General features: G+C 39.7%; 4 protein-coding genes across 6 annotated transcripts in view; 3 read left to right on the top strand and 1 right to left on the bottom strand.

The window, feature by feature from the left end:
- The first annotated feature begins 3,353 nt into the window (after positions 1-3,353).
- Positions 3,354-9,308, top strand: LOC103470746 (cathepsin L1). 2 transcript variants are annotated; one of them, XM_008419393.2, is made up of 9 exons: positions 3,400-3,457; positions 3,775-3,800; positions 4,680-4,814; positions 4,902-5,024; positions 5,629-5,781; positions 7,185-7,409; positions 7,744-7,909; positions 7,996-8,113; positions 8,874-9,308. In XM_008419393.2, the coding sequence occupies exons 3-9, from the start codon at positions 4,692-4,694 to the stop codon at positions 8,971-8,973; spliced, it is 1,008 nt and encodes a 335-aa protein (XP_008417615.1). In that variant the 5' UTR covers positions 3,400-3,457; positions 3,775-3,800; positions 4,680-4,691; the 3' UTR covers positions 8,974-9,308. The 2 variants fall into 2 exon arrangements, with proteins under 2 accessions (XP_008417614.1, XP_008417615.1); XM_008419392.2 differs by lacking the exon at positions 3,775-3,800 and having other exon boundaries at positions 3,354-3,457.
- Positions 9,309-11,423: 2,115 nt separating this feature from the next.
- Positions 11,424-16,313, top strand: LOC103470745 (cathepsin L1-like). 2 transcript variants are annotated; one of them, XM_008419391.2, is made up of 9 exons: positions 11,424-11,526; positions 12,221-12,284; positions 12,849-12,979; positions 13,216-13,338; positions 13,484-13,633; positions 14,891-15,115; positions 15,193-15,361; positions 15,829-15,931; positions 16,054-16,313. In XM_008419391.2, exons 3-9 carry the CDS (start codon positions 12,857-12,859, stop codon positions 16,154-16,156), a joined length of 996 nt encoding a protein of 331 aa, XP_008417613.1. In that variant the 5' UTR covers positions 11,424-11,526; positions 12,221-12,284; positions 12,849-12,856; the 3' UTR covers positions 16,157-16,313. The 2 variants fall into 2 exon arrangements, with proteins under 2 accessions (XP_008417613.1, XP_008417612.1); XM_008419390.2 differs by having other exon boundaries at positions 12,842-12,979.
- Positions 16,314-18,391: 2,078 nt separating this feature from the next.
- On the top strand, positions 18,392-26,495 carry LOC103470744 (cathepsin L1-like). The gene is made up of 7 exons (XM_008419389.2): positions 18,392-18,519; positions 19,371-19,493; positions 20,137-20,289; positions 22,424-22,648; positions 22,736-22,901; positions 23,660-23,777; positions 24,966-26,495. The coding sequence occupies exons 1-7, from the start codon at positions 18,397-18,399 to the stop codon at positions 25,063-25,065; spliced, it is 1,008 nt and encodes a 335-aa protein (XP_008417611.1). The 5' UTR covers positions 18,392-18,396; the 3' UTR covers positions 25,066-26,495.
- A 134-nt stretch (positions 26,496-26,629) lies between these two features.
- The window catches only part of fbp2 (fructose-1,6-bisphosphatase 2), a 12,393-nt gene continuing 11,532 nt past the window's right edge, over positions 26,630-27,490 (bottom strand). The window contains exon 7 of the mRNA XM_008419388.2: positions 26,630-26,943. Within this exon, the coding sequence (XP_008417610.1) occupies positions 26,758-26,943 (186 nt within the window). The 3' untranslated portion in view covers positions 26,630-26,757. The remainder of the gene's footprint in view (positions 26,944-27,490) is intronic.

The following is a 27,490-nucleotide window of genomic DNA, read 5'->3' as shown; positions in this document are numbered from 1 at the left end:
CCAAGATTTTATAGAAAATTTCTGAGATTAATCTAAAAATTCTGAGTTTTTTAAGCAATCTCTTGACATTTCACGCTCAGAAATTTTAGAATTATTTTTCTGGAAAATATCTGATTTTTTGACTTTCTTTTGGCACTTCATGATAAAATCTTTGGACTTCAAGAAGTTTTTTTCAACTACAGATTCTACAGATTCAGAAATTTTCTGGAAAAAACTGAATTCTGATTCTGAAAAGTTAAAAATTTGGTTGGAAAATCTCAGAAATTTTGAGATTTTTTCAGCTAAAAAGCCGTGTCTATTAGAAAGTTGTGACAGTGAGAGTAAAACCTGGATGCCATTTAGCTTCCTCAGATGTAATTAGAATAAAACAGAAGTGAGACTTTCAGCTCAAATCGGATAGAAAAATCAGCCGTTTTTAAAACTCTGTTAACTTTTATGTGTTTTCACATCTTAATGCCTCTTTCATGGCTGCAGCTTCTTCATGAACTCAGATTAAATAAAGTCCTTTTCCACCCTGTTCAGGCTGATTTCTGCTGAGTTTTGACCTGTTGCAGTTTTATTTACAGTTCGGGTCGCAGCGATAAACCGACTGTTTACTCCTGGTTGCCTGGCAACGAGGTCATCAAGCCGTTTGAGTCGTTTAACTGGAGAACCGAACTTCTTAACAATTCCTGTTGTAAAAGTTTATATTGTTTAAAAAAAATGTTTTCTCTTAAATTATTATTAGTTGAAATGTCCATGTTGTTTTTTTTCCTGAAAATCCTTTAGATTAATTTCAAAGTTCTGAGTTTTTTCTGGAAACGTTTGAATTTTTAAACTTAGAAAGGTCCCAAGTTTTTTTGTAGGAAATTTATGAGATTAACCTCAGAATTTCCACCTTTTCAAACTCAGAAATTTCCTGTTTTTTTTTCTAGAAAAGTTCTTAATCTCAATTTTTTTCCTTCAAAGCTTTTGTTGGCTCTAGTGGCCTTTATTTGAAAGTAGTTGCCAGCATGCCTAAGTGGGCCCCATGTGGGGAAAAGGAGGGCAGACCAGATGGGTCCCACATGGGTTTGTCCGCGGGTTCCACGGTGGCCCCACATGGGTTTGCCCATGTAGGGTAACAGCCCACATGGGCCCTGCATGGGCCTACATGGTGGTGGGCCCACATGGGTTTATCTATTTAGGGCCCAATGTAGGGCCCATGTAGGCTGAGGCCCTACATGGGCAAACCCATGTGGGGCCATCGTGGAACCCGCGGACAAACCCATATGGGACCCATATATCAGCCTTCCTTTCCCCCACATGGGGCCCACCTAGGCATGCTGGCAGGGAAACAGGAAACAGGGTAATGAGAGAGGAGGAAGACATGTGGCAAATGTGGCCAGGCTGGGAATCAAACCTGTGACCACCACCACGAGGACTGAGACCTCCATATGTGGGTCGTGCTTTGCCCACTGCACCACCACAGCACCCCAAGCTCAGTGTTTCTGGATATTTTCAACTTTCAAACTCAGAAATGTTGCATGTTTTTTCTAGAAGATTTCTAAGGCTAATCTCAAAACGTCTTCGTTTTTGGCAGAAATGTCTCTCTTTCCCATCTTTAATGTCCCTGATTCACCTTAATCCTGATCAAACTGACCGTTTGTTTCAATCAGACTTGAGAAGTGCAGATGTGCTGAGCGTGAGGCAGCGTTCTTGCTCAACATGCGTCAGGAGAAAAGAACCAAACGTGAAAAACATGTTCAGTCCTGAGCTCCTGTTTCTCAACCGTCACATGAGCATCAGCATCGATTATTAACTCTGATTTGCCAGCAGATCCGTGGCTGAGGAACGTTTTACACCACCTAAAACTCTGTTTTCTATTTGTTTAAGCCAAACACACGAGGGAAACATAAACAACTGTGACAATTTGAGTGATTTATCAATGTTGTGATGCATTGTGTGACTGCTTGCTCATGAGATTTACTCTTCATTATCTCCACTGGAATAGTAAACTAAGATAATATATCTTAAACTCTGAAGCCTGACGCTGTAAACGAGGCCTGAACAGGCAGACATATTGATCTAAGTTGATTTTTGAGCATCTTTTGCAACATTTTGATGCTTAACTTTTCACAGAAACTTAATTTTCAACTTTTTTCTGATGGCAACCTTCCCAAAACTTTAGAGTAAATGGAGATAATCCATCTGTTTCTGAGATCTCAATGCAAAGTACTAATCTGGAGACTCTTAATATGTTATCATAAGTATTCATACAGTTTATTTAACTCGCATCCCCATGGTATAATGAGACCAGCCCATATTAGTTGTGCAGGGTTAGACTTTTCTTTACATGTTGTGTTTTTTGGTCTCATCTGACCAAAAATGTGATTTTCCACCTCAGCAGTGAATCTCTGCAGGTCACCACAGGCCTCACAGGGAGGTTTACAGCTGTATTGTTTTTATATTCTAAGAAATTACACACAGATGGACTTTATTTTACTATTCAATCAACTTTTAAAGGCACTGTGTTGCACTTGATTTTATTTACTCATTAAAAACAGCTGGACATAAATATCTACCTCAGTTTTCTGTGTCAATGGTGTCCAGAAAAGCCTATTTCGAAATGGGTATGTTATTTAAGAGCAGCGTTTGTGTTTGTGAGGCTTTAACAGCAGAAAAAGAGTTGGAATAAGTTGTAAATATACTGCTAAAAAAAATAAAGGGAACACTTAAACAACACAATATAACTCCAAGTAAATCAAACTTCTGTGAAATCAAACTGTCCTCGGGGTCAACACTGATTGACCCCGAGGTTCCCCGTTGTCAATCAGTGTTGCTTCCTAAGTGGACAGTTTGATTTCACAGAAGTTTGATTTACTTGGAGTTATATTGTGTTGTTTAAGTGTTCCCTTTATTTTTTTGAGCAGTATACTTTTTATCATCACATTTATTGTTTTACCTTAAAAACCAAGCCCAGACATTTTATTAATGATAAAAATGAAACAAAATAGAAAAGCTCCTGACGCTGGTTTCGTGTTTCATCTTTATCTCATTTTGTTTTCTATTGGCGTCTTTTTAAAATGACTTCTTATTGAGTTTTCTCACCGTGCGTATTTTAGATCTAGTAGTTTAAAGAAGCAAATTATTGTGATGTTTTGAATGAGGATCAATCTAACTAATGATTTGCTGGTTAAAATTGGCTCTTTATATAGTTTTATATTAAATAATCACCTTAAAAAAGAAACAAGTTTGGCTTCCTTGCAGCTGTTTTCCACCTGGAGGGAATCACGTGCTTCCATGAGGGCATCGGACAAGGAGGCGGGGCTTAGATTGGAACGACAAGGAACTAACCAATCAGCCTTGAGGACAAACAAGTTTTTGGGCCAATCGGAGAGCTCGGTGGGACGTGATCGCCTCCCGGTTTGGCCTTTATAAAGTGTCCCTCGGCTAACAGAGCGATATTTTCTGGCTCTTCTACAGAAAAGATTTTACAGTAAGAACCAATATTTAATGTTGAAGATTTCTAATGTAACATTTCGGTTAAAATTTGGGTTTTATAGTTATAGGGAATTTATTGTGATGGTTTTATGCTTCTTGTAAACAGAGCACCAGTTTGCATGTGTAAATTGTCTATTTTAAAAAGTTTATCGGTATTTGTTCTCTAGATTGTAAAAAAAATCTTTAAATGTCGCTGTATTGTTGCAGCCTAACTTATTTTGTGTTATTCGGCTGGTTTTGTCGCCGTCCCAGCTGCTTTCCTTCCACATCCGCCATTGTTTGCGTCTCTTCTTTGCTTGTTTTATTCATCAGAACATTATCAATGGGATCCGGTTGAGGTGAGCCGCTATGCGCCGGTTCCAGTTTTGGTTTTCTGTTTCGTTTTCCTGGTTTGGAGCTGCTCGGCGTTTCCTGGCTTTGCCCGGGCAGCAGATCCCGTGACTGTGCAAAAAAAAAAAAAAAACAACCAGGATCGGCTTGTCGTTGGGATAAAGCCAGAATCCCGCTCCGCTAAAAACCTGGAAAACCGCCAAATAAGGAGTCACTGCCGGTGTTTTTCTTTCTACTATTATTTCACACACGTTCAGTTTGTGGAAAGTAATTTTGAGATCATAATATTTAGCATTTTTGGCCTTACCAGCTTTGGGTATTTTCCTGTAGTTGGGAATGGCACTGAAGTTCGCTTCCGATTCGGTGTTGTTAAAGGGCTATTCCACTTTTTTCCTCTCGCTTTATCTCAAGTTAAATCATCGTGTACAAACTTTCTCTCCGTGTTTTGGTTTAGATCTTAACTAAAGCTGACGCAGATGGCCAAACTGATCTGGTGATTGTCTAATACAGGGTGACAAACTCCAGTCCAACACACCTGGTTCAAATGGCTAAATTACAATTCTACAAAATCCTGTTAAAGGTGTTGTGTAGTTTCACAGAAGTTGATCAAAAAGTCTAGATATTTGGGCTGAAAGCTGCTCTGATTATAAACCGTTTCACCAAACGTGAAAATGGTCTAAATCGCATACCAGCTTCAGTGTGACTGTGATGCCAGGAATTTGCAGAAGGACGTTTCCTGTGAATTTCTGAGCTGTTCGTGACAAACCAGTGTTGACTGCCTGCGTGTGTGGCTGTTGTTTTTCCCCCGTAGTGAGGCGTGGCCTGCCCAGGTCTGCACCTCCCCTCTGCTGCTCTGAAACCTGATCCAGCTGTGTTGTTTACTGCAGGAAGCCGGTGCCATGCTGCCTCTGGTTGTGTTGACGTTGAGCCTCAGCGCGGCCCTGTCGGCCCCCAGTCTGGACCCACAGCTGGACGAGCACTGGAACCTGTGGAAGAGCTGGCACAGTAAAAAATACCATGAGGTAGCGTGTTTTTAAGGCGTCTGCTGTGTTTTTTATCTCCAGAATGAATAATAAAAATGTGGATTTTTGTGTTTTTGCTTTGCAAAGAGAGAGGAGGGCTGGAGGCGGATGGTGTGGGAGAAAAACCTGAAGAAGATCGAGATGCACAACCTGGAGCACTCCATGGGGAAACACTCCTACCTTCTGGGCATGAACCACTTCGGAGACATGGTGAGGCTCAGATGTTGGGTTTTATAACCTGCTGAACTCGTGCTCAGCCTAACGTGTTTATTTTTGCTTAAGCACAGACTTAAAAAATTAATCAAAACTTCATTTTACTGCATATAAACTGTTGCAATTAAATTGAGACCATTTTCAACTGAAATCATTAATTTAACATTGGAACAAAGTCTGTCACAAAAAGCCATTAATCATATGATAAAATGAGCCCCATCTTTTTTTTTAAAGGGCAATTTTGTTTAGAACGTCACAAAATGCACTTTATTTATGGTTTTGGGTGTTGTGGTGTTTCCACCGTATTGTGGAAATGAAACTTTTGTATATTGGGACAATTTATCAGCTGGCCGAACTGGAAAACATTCGAATGTCTAAAATAATCAAAACAACAATTTGCATCTCGAGAAATATAAATTCTTCATCTTGGACAAAGAAAACGGGCAAAAGTGCAGAATTTTTCAAAAATATTTAGCGATTGTTGTCCAAATGGAAATGATCAAGCTTGTGTTGATTTATTTATTGCTTGGCTGTAGAATCATTAAACGAAGCCTCTGATGTCCTCCTTGTAATCGGGTTTCACTCTGACCTTTCCTCACAGACTCACGAGGAGTTCAGGCAGATCATGAACGGCTACAAACACAACGCGGACAGGAAGGTGAAGGGGTCGCTGTTCCTGGAGCCCAGCTTCATGGTGGCGCCGCGCTCCCTGGACTGGAGGGAGAAGGGATACGTCACCCCCATAAAGGACCAGGTAACTGCTAACGTTTTTAAAATTCAGCTCATTTTCTCCTGCAAACAGGTTTGGAGGTCAAAACGGAATAAAAGAAAATATTTTACTAAGATGACATTTGGTCATCTACAGTTTGAAACTCTCTAAAATGTGTCTTATTTAAATAAAAATGTTTGCAGGGTAATGTAGGCATCTTGTAGTTATTAGAAACGATAAAACAGTCCAGTCCAGTTATTTTCCTGTAAACGTTGCAGCCTCAGTAAAGGGTCTCTGTCCTCTGGAGTTTTGCCTGCAGGCGGCGATAAGGCAGCCGTTCGGTGGCGTGTGAATTATCTTTATGCTGCACAGCTTAAAGATAATCTCCCAACCCCACTTTATACATTGACAGGTTTGCAGAAACGACCCGACCGGCGCCACGGCAACCAGGTGTAGGCAACATTGCACACCAGTTTGTTTTTACATGGTCATAGTGAAAGAAAATGAGAATTTACATTATTTTTATTTAAAGAACAAAAATGCACCCGTTTTATTGCAGGTACATTTAATGTTTTTTGTTTTGAATTTTGCCAAGTGAAGTAAAGCCATAAAATGACCTCCAGGTTTCAGAGCGATCCACTCTGACATTTAGTCATTTTTGTAGTTTAATATAGATAAAATGATCTAGTGGATTCCCTTCCCAAATAGATTCTTAAAGGATGTAAACAGGAGACTGAAGGAGATGTTCAGGTTAAGAAATGTTGCCAGAATATGAATGAAAACATCTTGCAGTTTAACACCTGAATGTCACTGAATCCATTTGGATCTTTTGTTTCCCCAAGAACAAAAACAATGACAAACTGTTTAAGTTGTATTTAAAACGCAGCTATGACCTTAAGGAGCTAAAAGCTAGCACACAGCGCTAACAGATGCAAAATGGACAATGCTAGCAAATCAAAACAACGGCCAGGATGTCGGTTGGGGTTTTAGTTTACAGTGTTTCGACTGTTTCACAGTTTTCTAGTTTATTCCAATGCCCTGCGACAGACGGTCAGCCTGTCCAGGTGACCCCGCCTCTCGCCCGAAACGTTCCCTGGAGATGGGCACCAGCAGCCCTCCTGACCCCACGAGGGACAGGGTGTTAGAAAATGGATGGGTAGTTTATTCCTCTGAGCTGTGAAGATGCTGCTGCAGGAACCTGTGATCTAAAGATGAGTTTCTCTAGATGTTGCTGAGACATCAGTCCTCTAACCCTGGAAATGTCCTTCAGTTGATAGAAGCCTGACTTTCTAACTGTCTTTATGTGGCTCTGAGGGTTCAGGTCAGAGTTCATCCTGATCTCTAGTTTCCAGCTATAACAACTGAAGCTGTGACTCTGGATGGTTTCTCTTTAAATCTAAAGATGACTGTCCTGACCTCTTCCTCCTGCTTCTCTTCCTCTCCCTCAGGGTCAGTGTGGCTCCTGCTGGGCCTTCAGCGCCACCGGCGCCCTGGAGGGCCAGGAGTTCAAGAAGACGGGTCAGCTGGTGTCGCTGAGCGAGCAGAACCTGGTGGACTGCTCCAAAGACGAGGGCAACGAAGGCTGCAACGGCGGCCTGATGGACCAGGCCTTCCAGTACGTCAAGGACAACAAAGGCCTGGACTCGGAGGACTCGTACCCCTACGAGGGAACGGTACGCCTCTGCTCCCACGAGAACCATGACAACTGCCTCTATTTGGTTTTTGAGTTTTCTTTTTTTTGAGAAATCTGGGTGGTGGCTTTTTTTGCCAATGTTTCCTTGGCGGCCATCTTGTGTAACAGCTTCTGTTTATTTGGACTCTAATTTCTATTCCATTAATTTTGTAATGAGATTTATTTTGTTTGCAGAGATTTCGTAATAGGATTTTCTTTTTTAAATTATGAGAATTTGGGCATCTGGTGAAGTTATACTTTAACTCTTGTGTCGGTCAGAATGGCACATTTTTGTCCCTTCCTGCGCCACGTCCTCACGTTGCTCTACGTTTCAGGATGGCCAGTGCCACTACGACCCCAAGTTCAACGCCGCCAACGACACCGGCTTCGTGGACGTCCCCAGCGGCGATGAGCACGCTCTGATGAAGGCCGTGGCCGCCGTCGGACCCATCTCCGTGGCGATAGACGCCGGTCACGATTCCTTCCAGTTCTACAAGTCGGGTCAGTCTGGTGTTGGCATGAGAAGCTAACGGGTCGGGATCCCACCGCTTGACTGGTCTCAATATCTTGTTTTTAATTTATTTTAGGGATCTACTATGAGAAGGAGTGCAGCAGCGAGGAGCTGGACCACGGCGTCCTGGTGGTGGGATACGGTTTCCAGGGAGAAGACGTGGACGGCAAGAAGTACTGGATCGTCAAGAACAGGTCCGATTATTGAAACCAATAATCAACTAATTTAGTAATGGGCTTAATCGCTAACTGGAGTAAAATGACCATTTGTTGAAAGAACACAATCGGATATTTTCTACCTGGAACTCAAATGGCAGTTTTGGCTTCAACTGGGTCACATTCTGTAAAGGTAAAAAAATAAAATTAACAGGCCACTTCAAATCGAGTACATTTAGGCCATAAAATCTTTTGCACTTGTAGTTGGGACAAAAAAACCCCACAATTTTTCAGATGAATCTCAGTAATTTTGTAGAAAAGACTTGAAAGATTCTGAGTTTTATAAGTCAAAAATTTGCAAGAAAAATCTTGAGGTTAATCTCAGAAATTTTCTAGAAATAACTTGAAATTGTGGAGTTTAAAAGAAACTTTTCTTTGTGGGGGTTCCTAGCAAATGTTCAACTTTTCTAAAACAAATGTTCTGGTTCTCCTGTATAAAGTTTGAGATCAATCTAAAAATGAGTTTTGGCAGAAATGTATGCTTTTCCTACCTGCAATGGCCTCAAAACGCTGTTCATTTGGTTCAACAAATGATCGGCTCTACAATAAGTCGGCCAGAAATGACTGAGCTTCTGGGAAGAAATTTAATTCTTTAGTTTTTTTTTTAAATGAAAAATCTGTAGACTGTGCCAATTAATCAGTGACTAAAATAATCGTTGGTAGCTCAACATTTGCTGAACGTTCAACCCGACTGGATAAACTTGAACCGTTTGACTGATTTTGTTTCTTTCTCTTGCAGCTGGGGTGAAGGCTGGGGCGACAAGGGCTACGTCTACATGGCCAAAGACAGGAAGAACCAGTGCGGCATCGCCACGGCAGCCAGCTACCCGCTGGTGTGACGGCTGCACGCCGCCGCAGCATCATCAGGGTTTTATTGAAACAGTTTGGCTGAAGACGAAGCTTCGGTCGGACAGAAGCATCAGCAGGAGATTCTGCTGCGTTTCAGGAGGAGGAAACTCGTAATTTTAGGGAAAAGGAGCCGTTTTATGGCCTGGTTCTACGCCACTTTATTTTAAAGTTCTGTCTTAAAAAGTGTAGTTTTATTCTCTGTAAATATGTCTACGCTACTCTGGAAGTGATTTGTTAACACTTGCCTTGGTCATCATTGTAAACGGATTTTCTTTTTTTTTGTGCTACTTTTATCGTGATCAATTAAAGATGTGAAACACTAAAATTCTTGTGCTTCGTTTTCAATAAAACATTTTGTTCACCCAAATTTTAATATTTTATTAAAATGCAGCAGATGTTTTCAAATGGAGCAGCATAATTCATGCTGTTTTTGCAAGAATTGATGATCTTTAAAAAAAGTAAATTTGGCTCACCAGTATTTCACACTCCTACCGTACAGCTAGTGGAAACACAAATTCTGTTGTATGGAAAATGTAAAGTTGTGCAGTATATAAACTCGACACATGGCTGGGGCTCCTTTTGCTCACTCTGGGATCTTCATCCATCCATTTTCGGGAGGGTTGCTGGTGCCTCTCCAGCTAACGTTCCGGGGTCACCTAGTCTGTCGCAGGGCAACACAGACACACAGGACACACAACGATGCACACACACACTCACACCTAGGGGCAATGTGGAGAGGCCAATTAACCTGACAGTCATGTTTTTGGACTGTGGGAGGAAACCGGAGTACCCAGAGAAAACCCACCATGCACAGGGAGAACATGGAGACTCCATGCAGAAAGACCCCAGGCCGGGAATTGAACCCAGAACCTTCTTGCTGCAAGGCAATAGCTCTACCAACTGCGCCACTGTGCAGCCCACTCTGGGATCTTGATTACCAAATTAAATTGCTGACTTTTTTTTTTTCTCTCCCACACTTTTTTCTTCCATCTAACTTTCCAGTATGTTTAGATACACCCAGATTATTTAGCAGTAATATTTTTGTGGTTTACTATCCTTCTGATGGGTGTCAGTGACTGCTATACAGATATGAGGTGTTGTGAACGCTAGTGGTGCCCAAACATTTAAATGAGGGTCAATTTTGAGTTAAAAGCAATTGGGGCTCAAATTTTTAATAAAAATTCTAAACATTTATTTTTATCCACTCAAAATAAACTTGCAAGATTGAAATGAACCAAATAGTCAAATATTAGCAGAAAAAATGTGTAAATTGTAGATCTTAAGATTAAAGATTACAGTTCTTTTAGGGGATTGGTTTGTTTCAACTTAAATGTAGCAATTTAAAAAATATTTTAATGAATGCATTTTTGCAAAGGATATACTTTAAAACAAATCAACCCCATACTAGGTGAGTGGGGTTAATGTTAGATTTTTAGAAACATAAACAATGCAGTGGATCCTGATATCAGTGCGTATTAGAAACTATAGCTGCTCATGAATAGTTAAAAAAAAGTTGAAATACTTCAACCTTAAATGTTGAAAACTGCATATTTTAATAGTTCAAACACCAACGGACACGGAAAATGGAAACCACTGTCGCGGACCACCTCTGAAAATGTTAAAAACTGCATATTTTAATAGTTCAAACACCAAATATACCTTAATATGCATTAATACCTACAACGGAAACCACATTAGCTTTAACGCGGAAGGCAGCTAGGCTCTTCGGTCTTCATTTCCGCATTCCAGAGTTCAGCCAATCAGCGCAGAGGAAAATAAATGCCTCTCAGGGATTGGCTACTTTGAAAACGCCAGCCAGTAGCGTGTCAAGTAGCATCTTTTAGTTTAAATACATAAGGCATTGGCACTATTGACCATTATTTTAAAGAAATATCAGTCATATTTTTAAAACCACTTATCAAATTTCCTGTCAGCTGATTAAAATTTGAAGTAGTTTGTTAAAATCTTAGCATTTGTTCCATTGTTTTATTCTTTGCAATCCACCATTTTATTTTCGATCAGATCGATGACATCAGCCATAGCAGAGTTAGCCAGGCCCACTAATATGCAGGAAAAGTAAAAATAATACAGAAAATGTGGTGCATCTCTTTATAGATGTATATTCTTGTTGCAGGTTAGTCAGGTTGAACATTTATTCCAGGAAAGTAAAATGTTGTAATATTCTTCTTTTTTTAATTAAATGTTGGACAATTTAATTCATTTTATTTTATTCCAAAAATTTAGATTTTAATTATGAATTCATTTTGTATTATTAATTTATCTACTCATTGAATAAATATATATTTTTTTATATATCCCAGATGCTTCATATTCTGAAGCAGCATGTGTGTCTTGTTCAGCAGATCTTCAGAGGCAGGAGTCACATCACCTGAAGACACCTGGACCACCTGGACAAAATGGACCAATCAGAAAGCTCAACGCTTTCACACCGAAGTGAATCTGGTCTTTAAAAACTTTATGCTCCTCAGCGCAGAAAGGAATCCGTCCTCTGCTTCTCCTCCATCAACAGGGAAAACATCACAGTAAGTTTAAAAGATTTTACCTCAATTTTCAGCTTATGATCAACTTTATTTTTGTTATTTTTTTATTATGTTGTTTAATATTTTCTCTGCAGAGATGATTCAGGTCTGGAGACATTTTTCTCTCCTGCAGGATCAGCTTTATTGTTTCTCCAACCTTTAATGCTTTTCTTAGAACATAAAGTTTTTCTACCATTAATTATATTTCATAACACAAAAACAACATTCAACAAGACTTTTTATTGTGTTTCTGTTCATTTCTTTTTGAATAAAGTGACTTTATTAAGAGGAAGCTGCTGTTTCTGTTCAAATTGGTGGATTTATAATGTTAAAAGTTTTTGGTTTCCTTCCCAACAAAAACACAGAGATCATCTTTTACCAACGTTTCCATTTTGGCTTTATCTTTATTTAATGATTAAGTTTGAAGTTTAATGTAAATAATTTTAAAACCTGATAGGTTTAAATGTTTGATTTGATAGCAACAAGTTAAAACCAGTAAAACTGGTTTAGTTTTCCTAAAGAAGCAAAATTATTAAAAATTTTAAATTTAAATCGTCATGACTTTTTAAACTGTTAACATCAAATTGTGGTTTGCTGTGATCTAGAACTGAAAGGAGAATATAGTTGCATGTCTGAGCTTGAAGAAATAATGATCTTCTATATTAAATAACTTAGTTTGATGCTTTTTTTCTTTCAGGTAACAAATCCACAAACTGGAACCCGTCCAAGTTTCCACTAACTAAAAACATAAAAGTGTTCAGGTAACAAAACCTTTACATTTCTGTACATTTTATTGCATAAAAGGCAACAACATTTTATTCCTTTAGTGAACGCTGATCATTTAGCAGAAGATTCATCTAAAAAATACATCAACGTGGAAATTTCAGCCTTTTCTGCTTTACTTCACATCAATGCAGTGATCAACTGATCGGTTGATAATTTTATTGATTAATTGTAAAGTAATTCATTGGATTTTTATTTTTTTCAAAGGCTGATTAATAGAGTTTAATCTACAAATTTGGTTTAAAATAAAACAAAGACAAGTTAACATTTGTACATTTTCTCTGAAATAGATATTTTTGCCAACCTCATGTTGTCAGACAGGTTCTGTTTTAGTGATTTATTGATTCTGCAGGTGAAATTTGTGGTTAATCAAAGTTAATTCACTGTTTAACAAGGCCAGGCTGGTTTTTATACTTTATTTTACCTTCATGGGTGAAATCATAATTTTACAGCTTAATAATTTACTTATGCTGCCAGAAGTCCTACATCCTATATTTATTCAGCTCTTTGGATTGTTTTTATTTATCTTTTCCAGCTGAAAGTGGGAACAATGCTGCATTTAGTTGTCATGACGTTCTGCGTGAGTGAAGTTCTGTCAGCTCCGAGTCGAGACCCACAGCTGGATCAGCACTGGGAGCTGTGGATGAACCGGTACAACAAAACCTACCACCAGGTAAACAACAACAAAACTGACGTAAAATGCAACAGATGCACTTAAAGCCTGACCTGAAGTCTCAAATTTTATCCAGATGTTAACATGTACCGTCCTGCTAGAGAGACAAATCTAATCCTCCCATTTTAATAAAATCTCTGACAATAGCAGCGTCCATTCTATGAATTGCTCTAATTTTTAAAGTTTAAGTGAATTTTTGACCAGAAACAGCTGACTGAATGTTTGTGTTCCTGCAGAGAGAGGAGGGCTGGAGGCGGACGGTGTGGGAGAAGAACCTGAAGAAGATCGAGCTGCACAACCTGGAGCACTCCATGGGGAAACACTCCTACCGGCAGGGCATGAACCACTTCGCAGACATGGTGAGGCAACACAAAACTATGGGGCTAAGCACACAACCCTGAGGAACTCCAAGAGTGATGGAGTGGTTTGCTACTTAAATCACTTATTTTTTTATATTTTATGTTTTGTTGTAGCCTGTTCTACTCACTAAAACATTTCCAACAGACTAAGGAGGAGTTCAGGCAGATTATGCACGGCTACAAACCGGAAGCAGAGCCTCAGGTTGGGACCCTTTTCAAGAAGTCCAGCTTCCTGAACGTCCCTTCGTCTGTGGACTGGAGGACAGAAGGATACGTAACGCCCGTCAAGAACCAGGTAACATGATCTGTTTTCTCTAAAATAAGCATTTTTCTTGGCAAGTTGTGAGTTGTCTAACTTCATCTGACTTGTCTGAGTACATATTTTACACTCCATTTCCTCAACTTGCTGAAACCAACCAGCTTGCAGCGTTTTACCAGTTTTTCAGTCATGACAATCCCAAGTTGAAGGCAGTAATAATAAATCATTAAATTAAAGTCACGCATAAATAAGCTTGTTCACGCAATAAAAAACCATAGCAACAAAAGATGAAAACAGCTACGTGACATTATATTATAATTCAGACATGGTGCTAGAGCTCATCATCTATCAGCCACCAGAATGGAGATGTCGGCGTCTTATTCAGCCGCTGGAGGGACAGGCCCCGCCTACTTGTGTGCAGCTATACATGCAGCGATTTGGGGAAATTGTAGTCGGTGATTTTACAGAAGAGCAACAGATTCAACACGTTAGAATGACACACAACTATGATAAGCCACAGTGGAGCCAGCTGCACACTGACTGAAAAAAACAAAAACAAACCATCAATCTCCTTCTACTTCCTGTTGTCTTCTTCGTCGTTTCCACCAGAAGCAACATCCGGCTGTTGATCACGACTTGTGTGATTCCATTGCAGTTCTTTAAAACACATTTCTCCCTGTGCATGGTGGGTTTTCTCCTGGTACTCCGGTTTCCTCCCACAGTCCAAAAACATGACTGTCAGGTTTATTGGTCTGTCCAAATTGTCCCTAGGTGTGAGTGTGTGTGTGCATGGTTGTTTGTCCTGTGTGTCTCTGTGTTGCCCTGCGACAGACTGGCGACCTGTCCAGGTGACCCCTGCCTCTCGCCCGGCATGCTAGCTGGAGAGGCACCAGCAACCCTCCCGACCCCACTAAGGGACAAGGGTGCAGGAAAATGGATGGATGGACATTCGATGTGGCTGAAAAACCACCTCATTCTAGCACAAACCTTTTTAGAAGGTTTATTTATAGCATTTTTTTCAACAGAAAGGCAGTTAAAGTGCTTTGAACTGATTATTTTATCCAAAAAGGTGATTTTTTGTCTCCATTAAGCAAATTTATTTTCATAATTTCAATTTGCTCAGTTCTGTGGTCAGTGCAAATGCAGCTATTGTCCACAGTAAAATACCTCAAAAGTAAGAGCCACATTTTTGGGTGTCTCAGGAGTCAGGGGTTCATCCTGCAGCCAGTGGGTTTGTAGTTACACATCCACAGCACTGGACCCTGACAGGCTCTTCTTTCCTGCTGTCTTCAGGCCCGTTGTGCTTCCTGTTGGGCCTTCAGCTCCACCGGCTGTCTAGAGGGCCAGCTGTTCAGGGCGACTCGCAGGCTGGTTTCACTGAGCGAACAGAACCTGATGGACTGTTCTAGATACCTGGGCAACAAGGGCTGTAACGGTGGTTGGGCTAAGATGGCGTTTCAGTATGTTCATGAAAACGGTGGTCTGGACTCTGAAGAATCGTACCCGTACCAGGCAAAGGTTCGTCAATACTTAATCATATGGAGGAAGTTCTGCATCATGTTTTATGACTCTAACTTCTCTTCTTTGACCTTCAGGACAACCTGCAGTGCTTCTACAACGCGTCCTACAGCGCCATCATGGTCGACGGCTACGCTTCCATTCCCAGTGGCAGTGAGGAAGACCTGATGGAGGCCGTCGCCACCATGGGGCCAATTTCTGTTGCTATAGATGCCAGTCATGATTCCTTCCAGTTTTACCAGTCAGGTAGCTCTGCTCTAGATCTCTGATCCAGTGGCGTCCACAACGTTGGCTGTTAGCAGGAACTGACCTGCTAAATCTACTCTGATTCAGCTGATTGATTTACAGTATAGCGCTTTTACATTGTTTCATAATAATAATTAGTAATTAATGTAAAAATGTAAGAGTTACAATGTATCACTTTTACAATTCAAACTCAAAATTACTTTATTGATCCCAAAGGGAAATGAAATGTTGTTGTAAATCATATTAATTCAGGTTCTTCAAAGAGTTTTTGTAAATAGTGATGGCTGCTGGCAGGAAAGATCTCTTGTAGCAGTCTGTGTTACAGCGAATCCGTAGGAGCCTCTGACTGAAGACACTGTCATTTCAAAAACAAATGCATGATTCCTGATGGACGTGAACACGAGGCTCCGTCTGACTCTGAACCCATTAGCTGTCAGGTTTGTGTAACATGACTCTCTGTATTTCAGGCGTCTACTATGAAGAGAACTGCAGCTCTGAGCGGCTGAACCACGGCGTCCTGCTGGTGGGTTACGGCTACTCTGATCAGGATTACTGGATCGTGAAGAACAGGTCAGCAACATCTACTTCCTTTAACGATTAATTTCTGAGTTTCATATTTTAAGGTGTATTATTCCTTTAGCAACTGTTCATTTTCACCAGAAGTCATTCAGACATGTTTTTTTTCTTTGCAGCTGGAGTGAAAACTGGGGCAACAACGGCTACATCCACATGGCTAAAGACAGGAATAACAACTGTGGCATTGCAACAGATGCCAGTTTTCCTGTTATCCTCTAAGCAACATTTCCTTGTACTCCTGAGGGCCAAAGAACGAGAATAAAGTCTCAAAGTTGTGCAATGATTTATGCAAACACGCTCATGTATATGTAACCCATAAGCTGCGTAGTTCTGCTGCTTAGTGACTTACTAACACTTGCTGGTTTTATGATCATGTTCAGCTTTTGCAGTAATCAATAAAAGATCTGAAACCTTGTTATATCAATCAACTTATTTGTAGCACATTTCAACAACAAGGCAGTTCAAAGTGCTTCAAATCATAAAAAGTCATAAAAACAACATATGTGGTGAGACTCTAACGTGGAGTATGCTTCCTGGAAAAACAGGAGGACTCTCTAATCCTTAACCTGAAAATATTTCAACTTTATTTTGAAATTGGGTCTTAAATCTGACACAGTAACAGAAGTTACTGTAAATTACATGTTTTACATAATCTGTAGTATAATGTAGCAACGCTGTTTCTTCTGGGTAAATAATGCAAAGTGGCATCGGATAAAAACATTTCACTAAACCCCAAAATGGTTTGAATTCTCTGTCAACCTTTATACCAAAGTGGACATAAAATGCTTTCATTCCCATTCAAAGAAACCTTTATTAAAGAACAAATGAGGAAAAATTAGTTAAAAATGTTTAAAATGAGCACATGTTCCCACATCCTGTTCATTTATTCAGTGAAGTGAAACAGAAACACTCATTTGGTCGTTTTGAGTCACTGTATGGAGTCAGTGTTTAACCGAATGTAAATGTATGTTCCTGCTACATTTAACTGAATGTATGAGGAACGTTCTGCCTCAGGCCTCATCCCATTGGCTGCCTGTGGTTTTCATACTTCCTGTCTTTCAGCGCCTCTTCAGACGGAGGCGTTACGTTCTTCCTTATCACCTGGAATCACCGGTAGAAGAATAAAAGCCTCGACACGTTTATCTCAGGACTTTTTACAAGACAGCAGCCTCTTCGTCACTTCATCGTCTTCAGCAGCGAAGTAAGTTTTGACATTTGACCGGGTGTGTTTGGCTTCAGGCAATCTGTACCCGTTTATGTGACGGAACGATTTGCACCGTTTTCCAGAGAGTGAGCAGTGATATGAATCTGTTGTTTTAACTGGTTTGTTGACATGAAATTCCTCCCAGGTTGGGTTTCTTCTTCCACCGCTGATCTTTCTCTCACTGAATCTAAGAAGCTCATTTCCTGCATCAGGTGCAATGTTTGGGTTTTATTTAATACAACTGAAATCACAAGCACTTTTACACTCCTTTTAAAGCTTCTACAGTGAAATATGAAGGTAGTTTCATTTATTTTTAAAATGATTTATCCACATTTTATCCATTTTTTGTGAAATAAATCTTTTTAAGTTAGTAATTTAGATTTTTAATGCACTTTATATTTAAATGCTACAGAATAAAAATAAAAATTAATGACAGAAACAGAATAAAATAAAAACACCAGGATCAAAGGTGTATTAAATGCTGTAAACATTTTTAAAAAGGAATGTTTTCAGCTTTTTGTTGAAGTATTCAGTCTGTTGCATCCTCAGTTTGGGCTTCACTTTTCTGAATGTACCGAAGTTTATCTGGTTTGAGAAATTTGACATATATCCACCGCATTTCCTGTGCAAGCACAACAGAAACAGTTTCAAGATGGTAAATAACTCGACGTACCGACAGGTAGATCCGGTATACCTTAAAATAAAAAACTAAAATGCCAGGCACAGTTTTTTTAGTTGCTACAGATTTATAGATGAAACATTTCCCAAATTAAACAAAAACATACTGATGTGAAAATAAAATGCCTTGCTACGATTTGAGATGGCTAAATCTCAACTTGTAGAATATTTGTATGCAGAAAAATACAAATAAGACAGTAGTGAGAGCTGTCATCTGATCCGAATAATCAATGATTTATACTTTATCTTCAGACAATAAATCCTAGAAATGACATCTGGCCAAGTTTACATCGAATAAGAGAGAAAAAACAGCTGTATAAAAAGTTTTGAACATTATACTAATATATTAGAATAGCTGTACATAATATACAACTTTTTAGTTCTGCAGGAAATATAAAAGTAAATTAATAAAAAAAATATGAAACTCCAAGAAGTTTTGTCTTATTTCAAGTGTTTTTGAGAAGGATTTTACATTTTGCTGCAGGAATTGTTGAATTAACCTCTAAGTGGAGAAACCAGAACATTTTATGTGTGATTTCATGTTATTTCTGTTATTTTCCCGACAGGAAGCCACGCCATGTTGCCTCTGCTCGTTTTGATGCTGTGCCTGAATGCAGCCCTGTCGGCCATGACCTCTGACCCAACGCTGGATCAGCACTGGGAGCTGTGGAAGAACCGCTACAGTAAAACCTACAATCAGGTGATCCAACAGGTTCTTTTGGTGACTTCTATGACAATTTCAACCCAACAATGTTTTCTTTTCCATATCTAGAACTTAAATATTCAATCAGAGAGAACTATTGGTCTGAAGAGGTTTGATAATTCAAGCATTTCTTATTTTACTTTGTGTGCATTTAATTAAAAATACTGACAGGAAGCATGCTGTTTCAAGAGAAAATTGGAAAAAACTAATTAAACTGATGCCATTCAGACAAGAAAATTAAGAAATGTATGTAAAGCTGAATCATGCTGGCACTCTACACTGCAAAAACACAAAATCTTCCCAAATATATTTATCTATTTTCTAATGTAAAAACCTTAGTACACTTGAAATAAGACAAAATTAACTTACAAGTAACTTTTATGCAAAAATTAGGATCTTGTTTTAAGTAGATAAATCCTCAATACAGATGAAAATTAGACAAATTATTTAACTTATAATAACTGTCTTGTTATAAGTGAAATAATCTGACAGTGGAACCAGCACTTCTTTCCCAATTTTAAGGAATTGTTTGTTTTAAACAAGATCCTATAGTTTGCTGAAAAGTTACTAGTAAATAGTAAGTTAGTTTTGTCTTATTTCAAGTGTTTTAAGATATTTACACTAGAAAATGGACCAAAAATACTTGGTAAGATTTTGTTTTTGAAGTGATATGCCCACATTAAAGAAGAAAAAGCAATTTACTGATGCCTTATCTTATCTTTTTACAATGTTGACAGAATTTCTAAACAAGATCCTCCTGCAGGTCCTGAATGGTTTCATGGAAACATCAGAGACAGTCTAGTTTAGATTAAAACTCGCTGTTTGAATTAGTTTTTCTCTTTCTGCAGAGAGAGGAGGGCTGGAGGCGAACGGTGTGGGAGAAAAACCTGAGGAAGATCGAGCTGCACAACCTGGAGCACTCCATGGGGGAACACTCCTTCACCCTGGGGATGAACCACTTTGGGGACTTGGTAAAGTTGCATTTTCATCATAATCAAAAAAGTAAACAAACATTCCAGATGCAACCAAATGAAGCATTGAAAACAATCAATACATCTGATATTCTAAAATTCTGAAAGTGTCACAAATGGGCCAATTATGAGGCCCATCAATTTAACTCTGCAAAAACACAAAATCTTACCAAGTATTTTTGGTTTAGTTTGTAGTGCAAATATCTTAGTACACTTAAACTAACTTACAAGTAACTTTTCAATAAGATATGGGTCCTTGCTTTTAGTCAATACTTCCTTAACATTGATGAAAAAGTACCAGCTCCTTGGTAGATTATTTCATTTATAACAAGACATTTTCCCCATAAGTGAAATATTCTGCCAAAGGAACTAGAACTTTTCATCACTATTAGGGAATAATTTACTTAAAACAAGCTCCTATATCTTGCTGAAAAGTTACTTGTAAGTTAATTTAAGTGTACTAAAATATTTGCAATAGAAACTACAAATACCTGATAAGATCTTGTGTTTTAAATGGAAACAAATAAAAATAATGAACAGTGATCCGAGCACACATCCTTGGGGAACTCCAGAACAAAACTCTGCTTTTATGTAAAGATAATTAATGAGACATTTAACTGATCTGATGAAATGTTCTTCACAGACTAACGAGGAGTTCAGGCAGATGATGAACGGCTACAAACCCAGAGCAGAGAAGAAGGTCAAGAGGTCGTTGTTCACAAAGCCCAACTTCCTGAATGTCCCGTCGTCTGTGGACTGGAGGGAGAGCGGCTACGTCACACCTGTCAAGAACCAGGTAACAGGATTTTCTCCTTTTCACACCTCCAACGTTGTTAAAGTCAACATATCTGGTGACAACAAAGTTCTGCAGTGATGCTTCAGACTGAAGGGGCTTTGATTTATTTATTTAACACCCTTATCAAGAAGAAATCAATTTATGTCCTAAACCAAATACAGTCAGAAAACACACAGGTTGAGTCATGAATTCCTCCTCCTTCATTACATTGTGATGCTTTTCTCCCCTTCCCCCATTGACGTACATCACCAGTAAGCTGAAAACCAGTTCAACCAGCTCTAACGTAGACTAGAACGCAGTAAACAACATCATATACAGTCAATGTAAAAGGAAACGGCTTCAAATGATCATAACTCAAGAAGAAGAGTGGAAATCACTTCAGATTGCTTCCATGTGTCTTGAGTGGAGGTTACAGCAAATTCAGCCCAAGATCAGTGGATGCAAAGAGCCGTAAATCGATGAGCTCTTTCTGGAGGTTAACCTTCCAGAGACAAAGTGCCACAATGGAAAAGCTTAGATTTAATTTAGTTTTATTTATAAAGCACCAATTCACAAGACACGTCACATAAAGGTACAAAAAACCGTCTCTTCAATCCAATCACAGATTGAAATAGATTTGGATTCCAGTTGATGAACATAGCTATCCAAAAATGCAGTTAAGTTCATTATTTAAAGCAGTGGTCCCCAAACTACGGCCCGCGGGCCGGATCCGGCCCGCCTCCACATTTGGTCTGGCCCCCTGAACAACAGAGAGCATTTAGATTTATTTTCATATGCTGTATTTTCGGGACTATAATCTGCAACTTTTTTTCTAAGCTTTGAACCATGCGGCTTATAGCCCAGTGCGGCTTATATGTGGATTTTTCTTCAACCACCAGGGGGCTCTTTAGCAGGAAGTGAATCATTGGAAGTCAAAATTGGAAATAAAAGAAGAAACTTCCCATTAAAACGGAATTAGGTTTTAATAGGGAATTGAAATTTGAGAATGTTGTTGATCAGTTAAATAGCATTGAGGGGAAAAAGAAGATTTTTCGTTTTTTTAAATAATACTGGGATCATTATGAGAATTTGAGGTATAGATATTAGGATCCAGTAGATGGCAGTAGCGCAATAATGGATGCAAGCTTCTGTTGAAATCTAAAGAAGAACAAGCAGCAGCAGCAGAAGAAGGCGCCTATTTTCATTTAGCAGATGCTAGTAGCAACACGAAGGATCAGCACTTCTACTGTTACAGTTACCGTTTGGAAACTACCGTAATCAGTTCAGTTAAATCTAAACTTGGCCACTTTTTCTATTTCAACCGTAATAAATGTGACATTCAACTGACCGGTTATGTCTCAAGTGTTGGCTGTCCGCCCCCCTCTGCCCATCGTTGTGGAAAACCTGGATCGACAGAGATATCTGCGGCTTATAGTTCGGGAAATACGGTATTTATTTCATAAATAGTGTTATTTCCTGGATTTTTTTCTGTGAAGAACCCAGAGAGTTATTTGATTGAGCTTTCTGGAAAACAATACATATTTACATTTAGGTACTCCTGCAATCGTCACACTTTTTCTGTTACAAACTGACTCCGGCCCCCAGCAGAGAAGGAAAAAGTTATGTGGCCCTCACAGGAAAATGTTTGGGGACCCCTGATTTAAAGGGTCAGTATTATGTCCTCTTATATGAGTTTTCCATCATGTTATAATGATCAAAAACAGACATGCAGTGTTGCTTTTATTCTTTCATTTATATTTGAGAAATCCTTTAATCTCCATCAGCTGTACAAAACGCCTTGGTGGACTTAGCTCCGCCTTCAAGGAGCCGTGTTGTAATGACGTCCTGAAGGCGGAGTTTCAGAAAGAGCTGGAGCTTCTTAAAGAGACAGAGGCCCAATTTCAAGACGTAAAATTAGGAAGTTGAATGTCTTTTAAGTCATATTTGATTTATATACAGCATTTTTATAACAACTGAAGGTAACATAGTTACTTGATTATGCTATAAAGAGGCACTTTGTGCCTGGAAAACACAGAATACCATCTCTTTAAGTTGGTTAGAAAAGGTTTTTTATTTATTATTATTATTATTGTCATGCAGCTGGAGTAAACTGTCAAAGTTGCATTTCGTCACGCCAGGTTTGTGCTGTCCTCAGGGCGGGTGTGGCTCCTGCTGGGCTTTCAGTGCCACCGGGGCCATGGAGGGCCAGCTCTACAGAATGACCAGCAGACTTGAGTCTCTGAGTGAGCAGAACCTGGTGGACTGTTCTGGACCTGAGGGGAACGAAGGCTGCAACGGTGGGTGGATGAACAGAGCCTTTCAGTACGTTATGGACAACGGAGGTCTGGACTCAGAGTCTTCCTACCCGTACACGGGAGAGGTGAGCTGGAAAAGTTAAAATTAAAGCCTCCAAACTGTTTCTGTGCTTCAACACAAGTCATCTGTTTTTTCTGTTTGCTAATTTTAGGACATGCCATGCAGCTATAATCCAGGTTACAGCGCCATCAACCTGACAGGATACGTTAACGTTGTCAGTGGCAGCGAGGAATCTCTGATGGAGGCCGTGGGCTCCGTGGGGCCAGTTTCTGTTGCCATTGACGCCGGTCATATATCTTTCCAGTTTTACCAGTCAGGTAGGTGTTGATCTATAAAATATTAATATTTGTTCTAAGAGAGGCTGTCAATGTTAAACATGCAATACATAATTCCCACAAGTCGGAACCAGAAGTGATCCGCCGCCATCTTGGTAGGCCAGTACAGCGCAAAGCATAGATCAACCAGCAAAAAGAAAGTGTATGGACACTCTTGACCGAAGTGCAAGAGAGTCATTTTAAAATTAATTATGGTAATTAGTAGGCTGCACAGTGGCGCATTGGTAGAGCTGTTGCCTTGCAGCAAGAAGGTTCTGGGTTCGATTCCCGGCCCCGGTCTTTCTGCATGGAGTCTCCATGTTCTCCCTGTGCATGGTGGGTTTTCTCCTGGTACTCCGGTTTCCTCCCACAGTCCAAAAACATGACTGTCAGGTTAATTGGCCTCTCCAAATTGCCCCTAGGTGTGAGTGTGTGTTCTCTGTGTTGCCCTGTAACAGACTGGTGACCTGTCCAGGTGACCCCGCCTCTCGCCCGGTACACCAGCTGGAGAGGCACCAGCAACCCTCCTGACCCCACTGAGGGACAAGGGTGTAAGAAAATGGATGGATGGATGGATGGATGGATGGATGGATGGATGGATGGATGGAAATTAGTAATTTTGTTAACACATTAACAAAATGGCTGCTGTTGGGAACGACCCGTATGAGGCAGATGGAAACATGTCCGCTCTCCTACTATGTGTTCTCTGATTAGTGATCATGAAGAGTGCCCATAGTAAAAGGACTGGGTGTGTGTCTTAGGCATCTACAGTGAACCGGACTGCAGCAGCGAGGCCCTGGACCACGGCGTGCTGGTGGTGGGTTATGGCACAGTGCAAAACCTTCTTTCTGAAGAAAATTACTGGATCGTCAAGAACAGGTAAAGGTTAACGCAACACCCTTAGCATCGACGTTTAGAAAATACCAGTCAGTTTTTAAATGATAATGATGACATATTCAACTGCATTTTATTTTCTTTTGACTTAAATAATCTTCAACAAGCTGAACGGCGAATCCACATTGTGACGTCAAACATCAAGCAGATAAATACATGAAACTTTTTCTCCGCAGTGAAAAAACACAAATACTGCAGCCCCAGTTAGCACATATAACGACCTAGAGTCAGCACACAGCTTCGGTTATTACAGCTAGAAACTAGCAGTCAGGCTCAAATTCACTCTGACCTGAACCTTCAGAGCCACATAAAGACGGTTACGAAGTCGGCCTTCTATCGCCTGATGAACATCTCCAGGATTAGAGGACTGATGTCTCAGCGAGATCTAGAGAAACTCCCTGCGTTTATCTTTAGTCGCATTGATTACTGACACAGCGTCTTCACAGGTCTGACTAACAAATCAATCAAACAGCTGCAGCCGATCCAGAAGCTGCTGCTGCTGTTCTGACTAAAACCAGGAAGATAGAGACACCACCCAGTTCTACACCACCCAGTTCTACATCACCCAGTTCTACACCACCCAGTTCTACAGTCCCTCCACTGAGAGAAGAGACTCTAAATCACTGCTGGTAGTTTATAAATCACTGAATGGCTTAAAGAGCTGCTGTTGTCATAGCAACCTTCCAGACCTCTCAGGTCTTCTGGTTCTGATTCTGCTCTGCATCCAGAACCAGAACCAAACATAGAGAAGCAGCATTCAGCTTCTTTGCACCACAAATCTGGAACAAACTTCCTGAAAACTGCAAAACAACCGAAACACTGAGTTTCTTTAAATCAAGGCTTTGGAATCATAATAAATGAAACATCAACATTTTTTATGCGCATTGATAATCCTATCAATACACATCAGCTACTGCTTTTCACAATTGTTAACTATATGATGTGGTTATGATGTTTTTATGACGTCGAGCACTTTGGACTGTTGCTGAAATGTGCTTTACAGGTAAACTTGATCGATTTATATAAACAATGAAATGAAATGAAACGTTGAGATTCTGCTGAAGCTCACATCTAATCAATCGTGTGGTTCTGATAACCTCAGAACGTTAGTAAGATACAGTCACTGAAAAGAGAGCAAAGCGTTAAAATAAATCTGTGGATTTCTCTCTGCAGCTGGAGCTCAAGCTGGGGTGACGGCGGCTACATCTACATGTCTAAAGACAACGACAACAACTGCGGCATCGCCACGGCAGCCAGCTATCCTGAGCTCTGATGAGCATCCTCACATCGGAGGACGCTGCACCGCTGGTCTGTTTTCTCAGCCTGAACGTGGAAAATACATAAAGAAAGTTTATAAAATCTTTAATGAGGAGAAGAAGTACGTGATGATTGGGGTTTTGTTTATTTGGTTTTACTGACTGATATTTCTTTACTTGTTTTCAAAGTTATTAATTGTACATTTGAGCATGATTTTTCCTATTCTCACTTATTTCTTTCTTTTTTATGTCATCAATAAAAGTTGTAAACATGCCCAAACTGACGTTTTTTGATCCATTGTTGTTTTTATTAAAACAGACATATCAGCTTTGTTCATCATGGCATATGATGAACAAACCTCCATTTATCCTGATTAGAAAACACATCAGCTTCTCGTTGTTCTGGTTCGGTTCGTGTCAGAAACAGTCCTAGGATCTTATTTTGAAACAACTTCCTGAAATCCAACACCGGAGTCCAACACGCCTTGGCACCAAATTTTACTAAAGCGGGAAACAAACATGCATAATTGTTAAAGCTGTAAGTGACGTAGCAAAATGGAAAATTAAACAATGAGACAGAAGAACGAAACTAAAGCAGCAGATTAATAAACAAGATGCATCATCTGACCAGGTAACTAAGTGACTGTCTGATTTTTCTGTGCAATTCAAAAGGCAGGAATGGTTTGTTTTTGTGTGAGTTTGTACTTGTTAAAAAGCAGAAATCATAACAGTTGATAAACAGAAAGGCTTACGTTCAAACCGGTAAATTGAGCTCACTGTCTCAATAACAGTACATTACAATGTTTGAGTAATCTACCCGCCTCTGGGCTGTACCAAGATCAGTTTCAGTGATATTTACTGTAGTATTTACTGCGGAACTAGCAAAATTAGCTTAGCTAATGTAGCTTTTAGCTGCGCTCCGTGAAGCTCCTCCATGTTTTGCGCCCTCTTCCTGCACAAAAATACACATTTTCTCTTTTTGTTCATCTCGAAGCCAGTTTCATTTTTGCGGTGCGCTCGCCAACCAAGATGGCGCTGATCACTTCCGGTTCAAACTTGGGCTACAGTATGTGTATTTTTTTTCAAGTACGTGTAAATCAGTGAGATTTATAAGGATTTTTCCAAAATAAAGTGGTTAGTTTTGCAAAGGTAATATAAGGCTGTCTTTTATGTCTACCATTCAGTTTCTTATAAATGATTAGTTAAAATCAAATTGATCAACATAATATTGAATGTTAGTTTTTTTATCTATTGAGAGATATGTGTGAGCTTATCACTTAATATCAAGGTTACTGTACCTTGTTATTTACTCGTATGTGTTTTTAATTTTTGTTGTTTGCTATGCTGGGACAAACAAATTTTCTGTCCCTCTGTCTCTGTCCATCCATCCGTCTCTGTCTGTCATCAGTAGTACAGAGTGTGTTTTATAAATGGTTGCAACAAAAATTAAAATAAAAGAATCTTCAGAGTAAATGCATCATGGCAAAAAAAAGCACTTAAACGTGTAAAACACAAATTTTACCATTTAACATTAAGAACATTTAAATATTTTGAGTTTATTACAAGTCAAATTTAAAATCTTGTTTACAAAGCCGACAAACATTTAGTTTTATCCAAAAAGAGAAAAAAAATCTGAATTTCTCAGGTGATAGCAAAACCTCAGTAGATGGAGAACCTAATATCCAACACATTCAGCTCGGCCGCAGCTTTTATGAGAACTTCTTGACAAACGACAGGTATTCGTTGACGTCATCCGGCGAGCCGACCACGAAGGGAACCCGCTGGTGGAGCGTTTCGGGCTGAACGTCCAGAATCCTCTGGGTGCCGGTGGTGGCGAGGCCGCCCGCCTGCTCTATGAGGAAGGCGATGGGGTTGCATTCATACAGCAGCCGCAGCTACAAGAGAACAGATTTTAATTTTAAAAAAAGGTAAATACATCAACTCAGAAAGCTCCGAACAAAAAACTAACAGGCAGCTCCTGTAAATGTTGCTTCATTAACATGTAAACACATTAAAATATAAAAACACCATACTGGTTTATTTATGTTTGCTCAAAAATATGCAAATCTAAATAACACAACTGCATGTTTGCAAACTGCAATATGGTCAAACTCCAGTTTGACATAAATGTCAACAACCAGAGCTGAACCAAAGGCACAAGAAAACTCAGCAGGTGTTTAAACGAAGGTTTTAATTTAAACATGTTTATTTTGGGCTGCACAGTGGCGCAGTTGGTAGAGCTGTTGCCTTGCAGCAAGAAGGTTCTGGGTTCGATTCCCGGCCCCGGTCTTTCTGCATGGAGTTTGCATGTTCTCCCTGTGCATGGTGGGTTTTCTCCGGGTACTCCGGTTTCCTCCCACAGTCCAAAAACATGACTGTTAGGTTAATTGGCCTCTCCAAATTGTCCCTAGGTGTGAGTGTGTGTGTGTGCATGGTTGTGTG

This window comes from Poecilia reticulata, linkage group LG9 (assembly GCF_000633615.1).
Source record: "Poecilia reticulata strain Guanapo linkage group LG9, Guppy_female_1.0+MT, whole genome shotgun sequence".
Classification (NCBI taxonomy): Eukaryota; Metazoa; Chordata; class Actinopteri; order Cyprinodontiformes; family Poeciliidae; genus Poecilia; species Poecilia reticulata.
The sequence above is the reverse complement of the archived record's forward strand: the minus strand, read 5'-3'. Positions and strand labels throughout refer to the sequence as shown.

Excerpts from the sequence above, each read along its gene's own strand:
- LOC103470746 (XM_008419392.2), top strand. The coding sequence starts at position 4,692 with ATGCTGCCTCTGGTTGTGTTGACGTTGAGCCTCAGCGCGGCCCTGTCG. Across the intron at positions 5,025-5,628 it reads TGAACCACTTCGGAGACATG|ACTCACGAGGAGTTCAGGCA; the intron begins GTGAGGCTCAGA and ends CTTTCCTCACAG. Across the intron at positions 5,782-7,184 it reads TCACCCCCATAAAGGACCAG|GGTCAGTGTGGCTCCTGCTG; the intron begins GTAACTGCTAAC and ends CCTCTCCCTCAG.
- LOC103470745 (XM_008419391.2), top strand. The coding sequence starts at position 12,857 with ATGCTGCATTTAGTTGTCATGACGTTCTGCGTGAGTGAAGTTCTGTCA. Across the intron at positions 12,980-13,215 it reads ACAACAAAACCTACCACCAG|AGAGAGGAGGGCTGGAGGCG; the intron begins GTAAACAACAAC and ends GTGTTCCTGCAG. Across the intron at positions 15,116-15,192 it reads CGTACCCGTACCAGGCAAAG|GACAACCTGCAGTGCTTCTA; the intron begins GTTCGTCAATAC and ends TTTGACCTTCAG.
- LOC103470744 (XM_008419389.2), top strand. The coding sequence starts at position 18,397 with ATGTTGCCTCTGCTCGTTTTGATGCTGTGCCTGAATGCAGCCCTGTCG. Across the intron at positions 18,520-19,370 it reads ACAGTAAAACCTACAATCAG|AGAGAGGAGGGCTGGAGGCG; the intron begins GTGATCCAACAG and ends CTCTTTCTGCAG. Across the intron at positions 20,290-22,423 it reads TCACACCTGTCAAGAACCAG|GGCGGGTGTGGCTCCTGCTG; the intron begins GTAACAGGATTT and ends TGCTGTCCTCAG.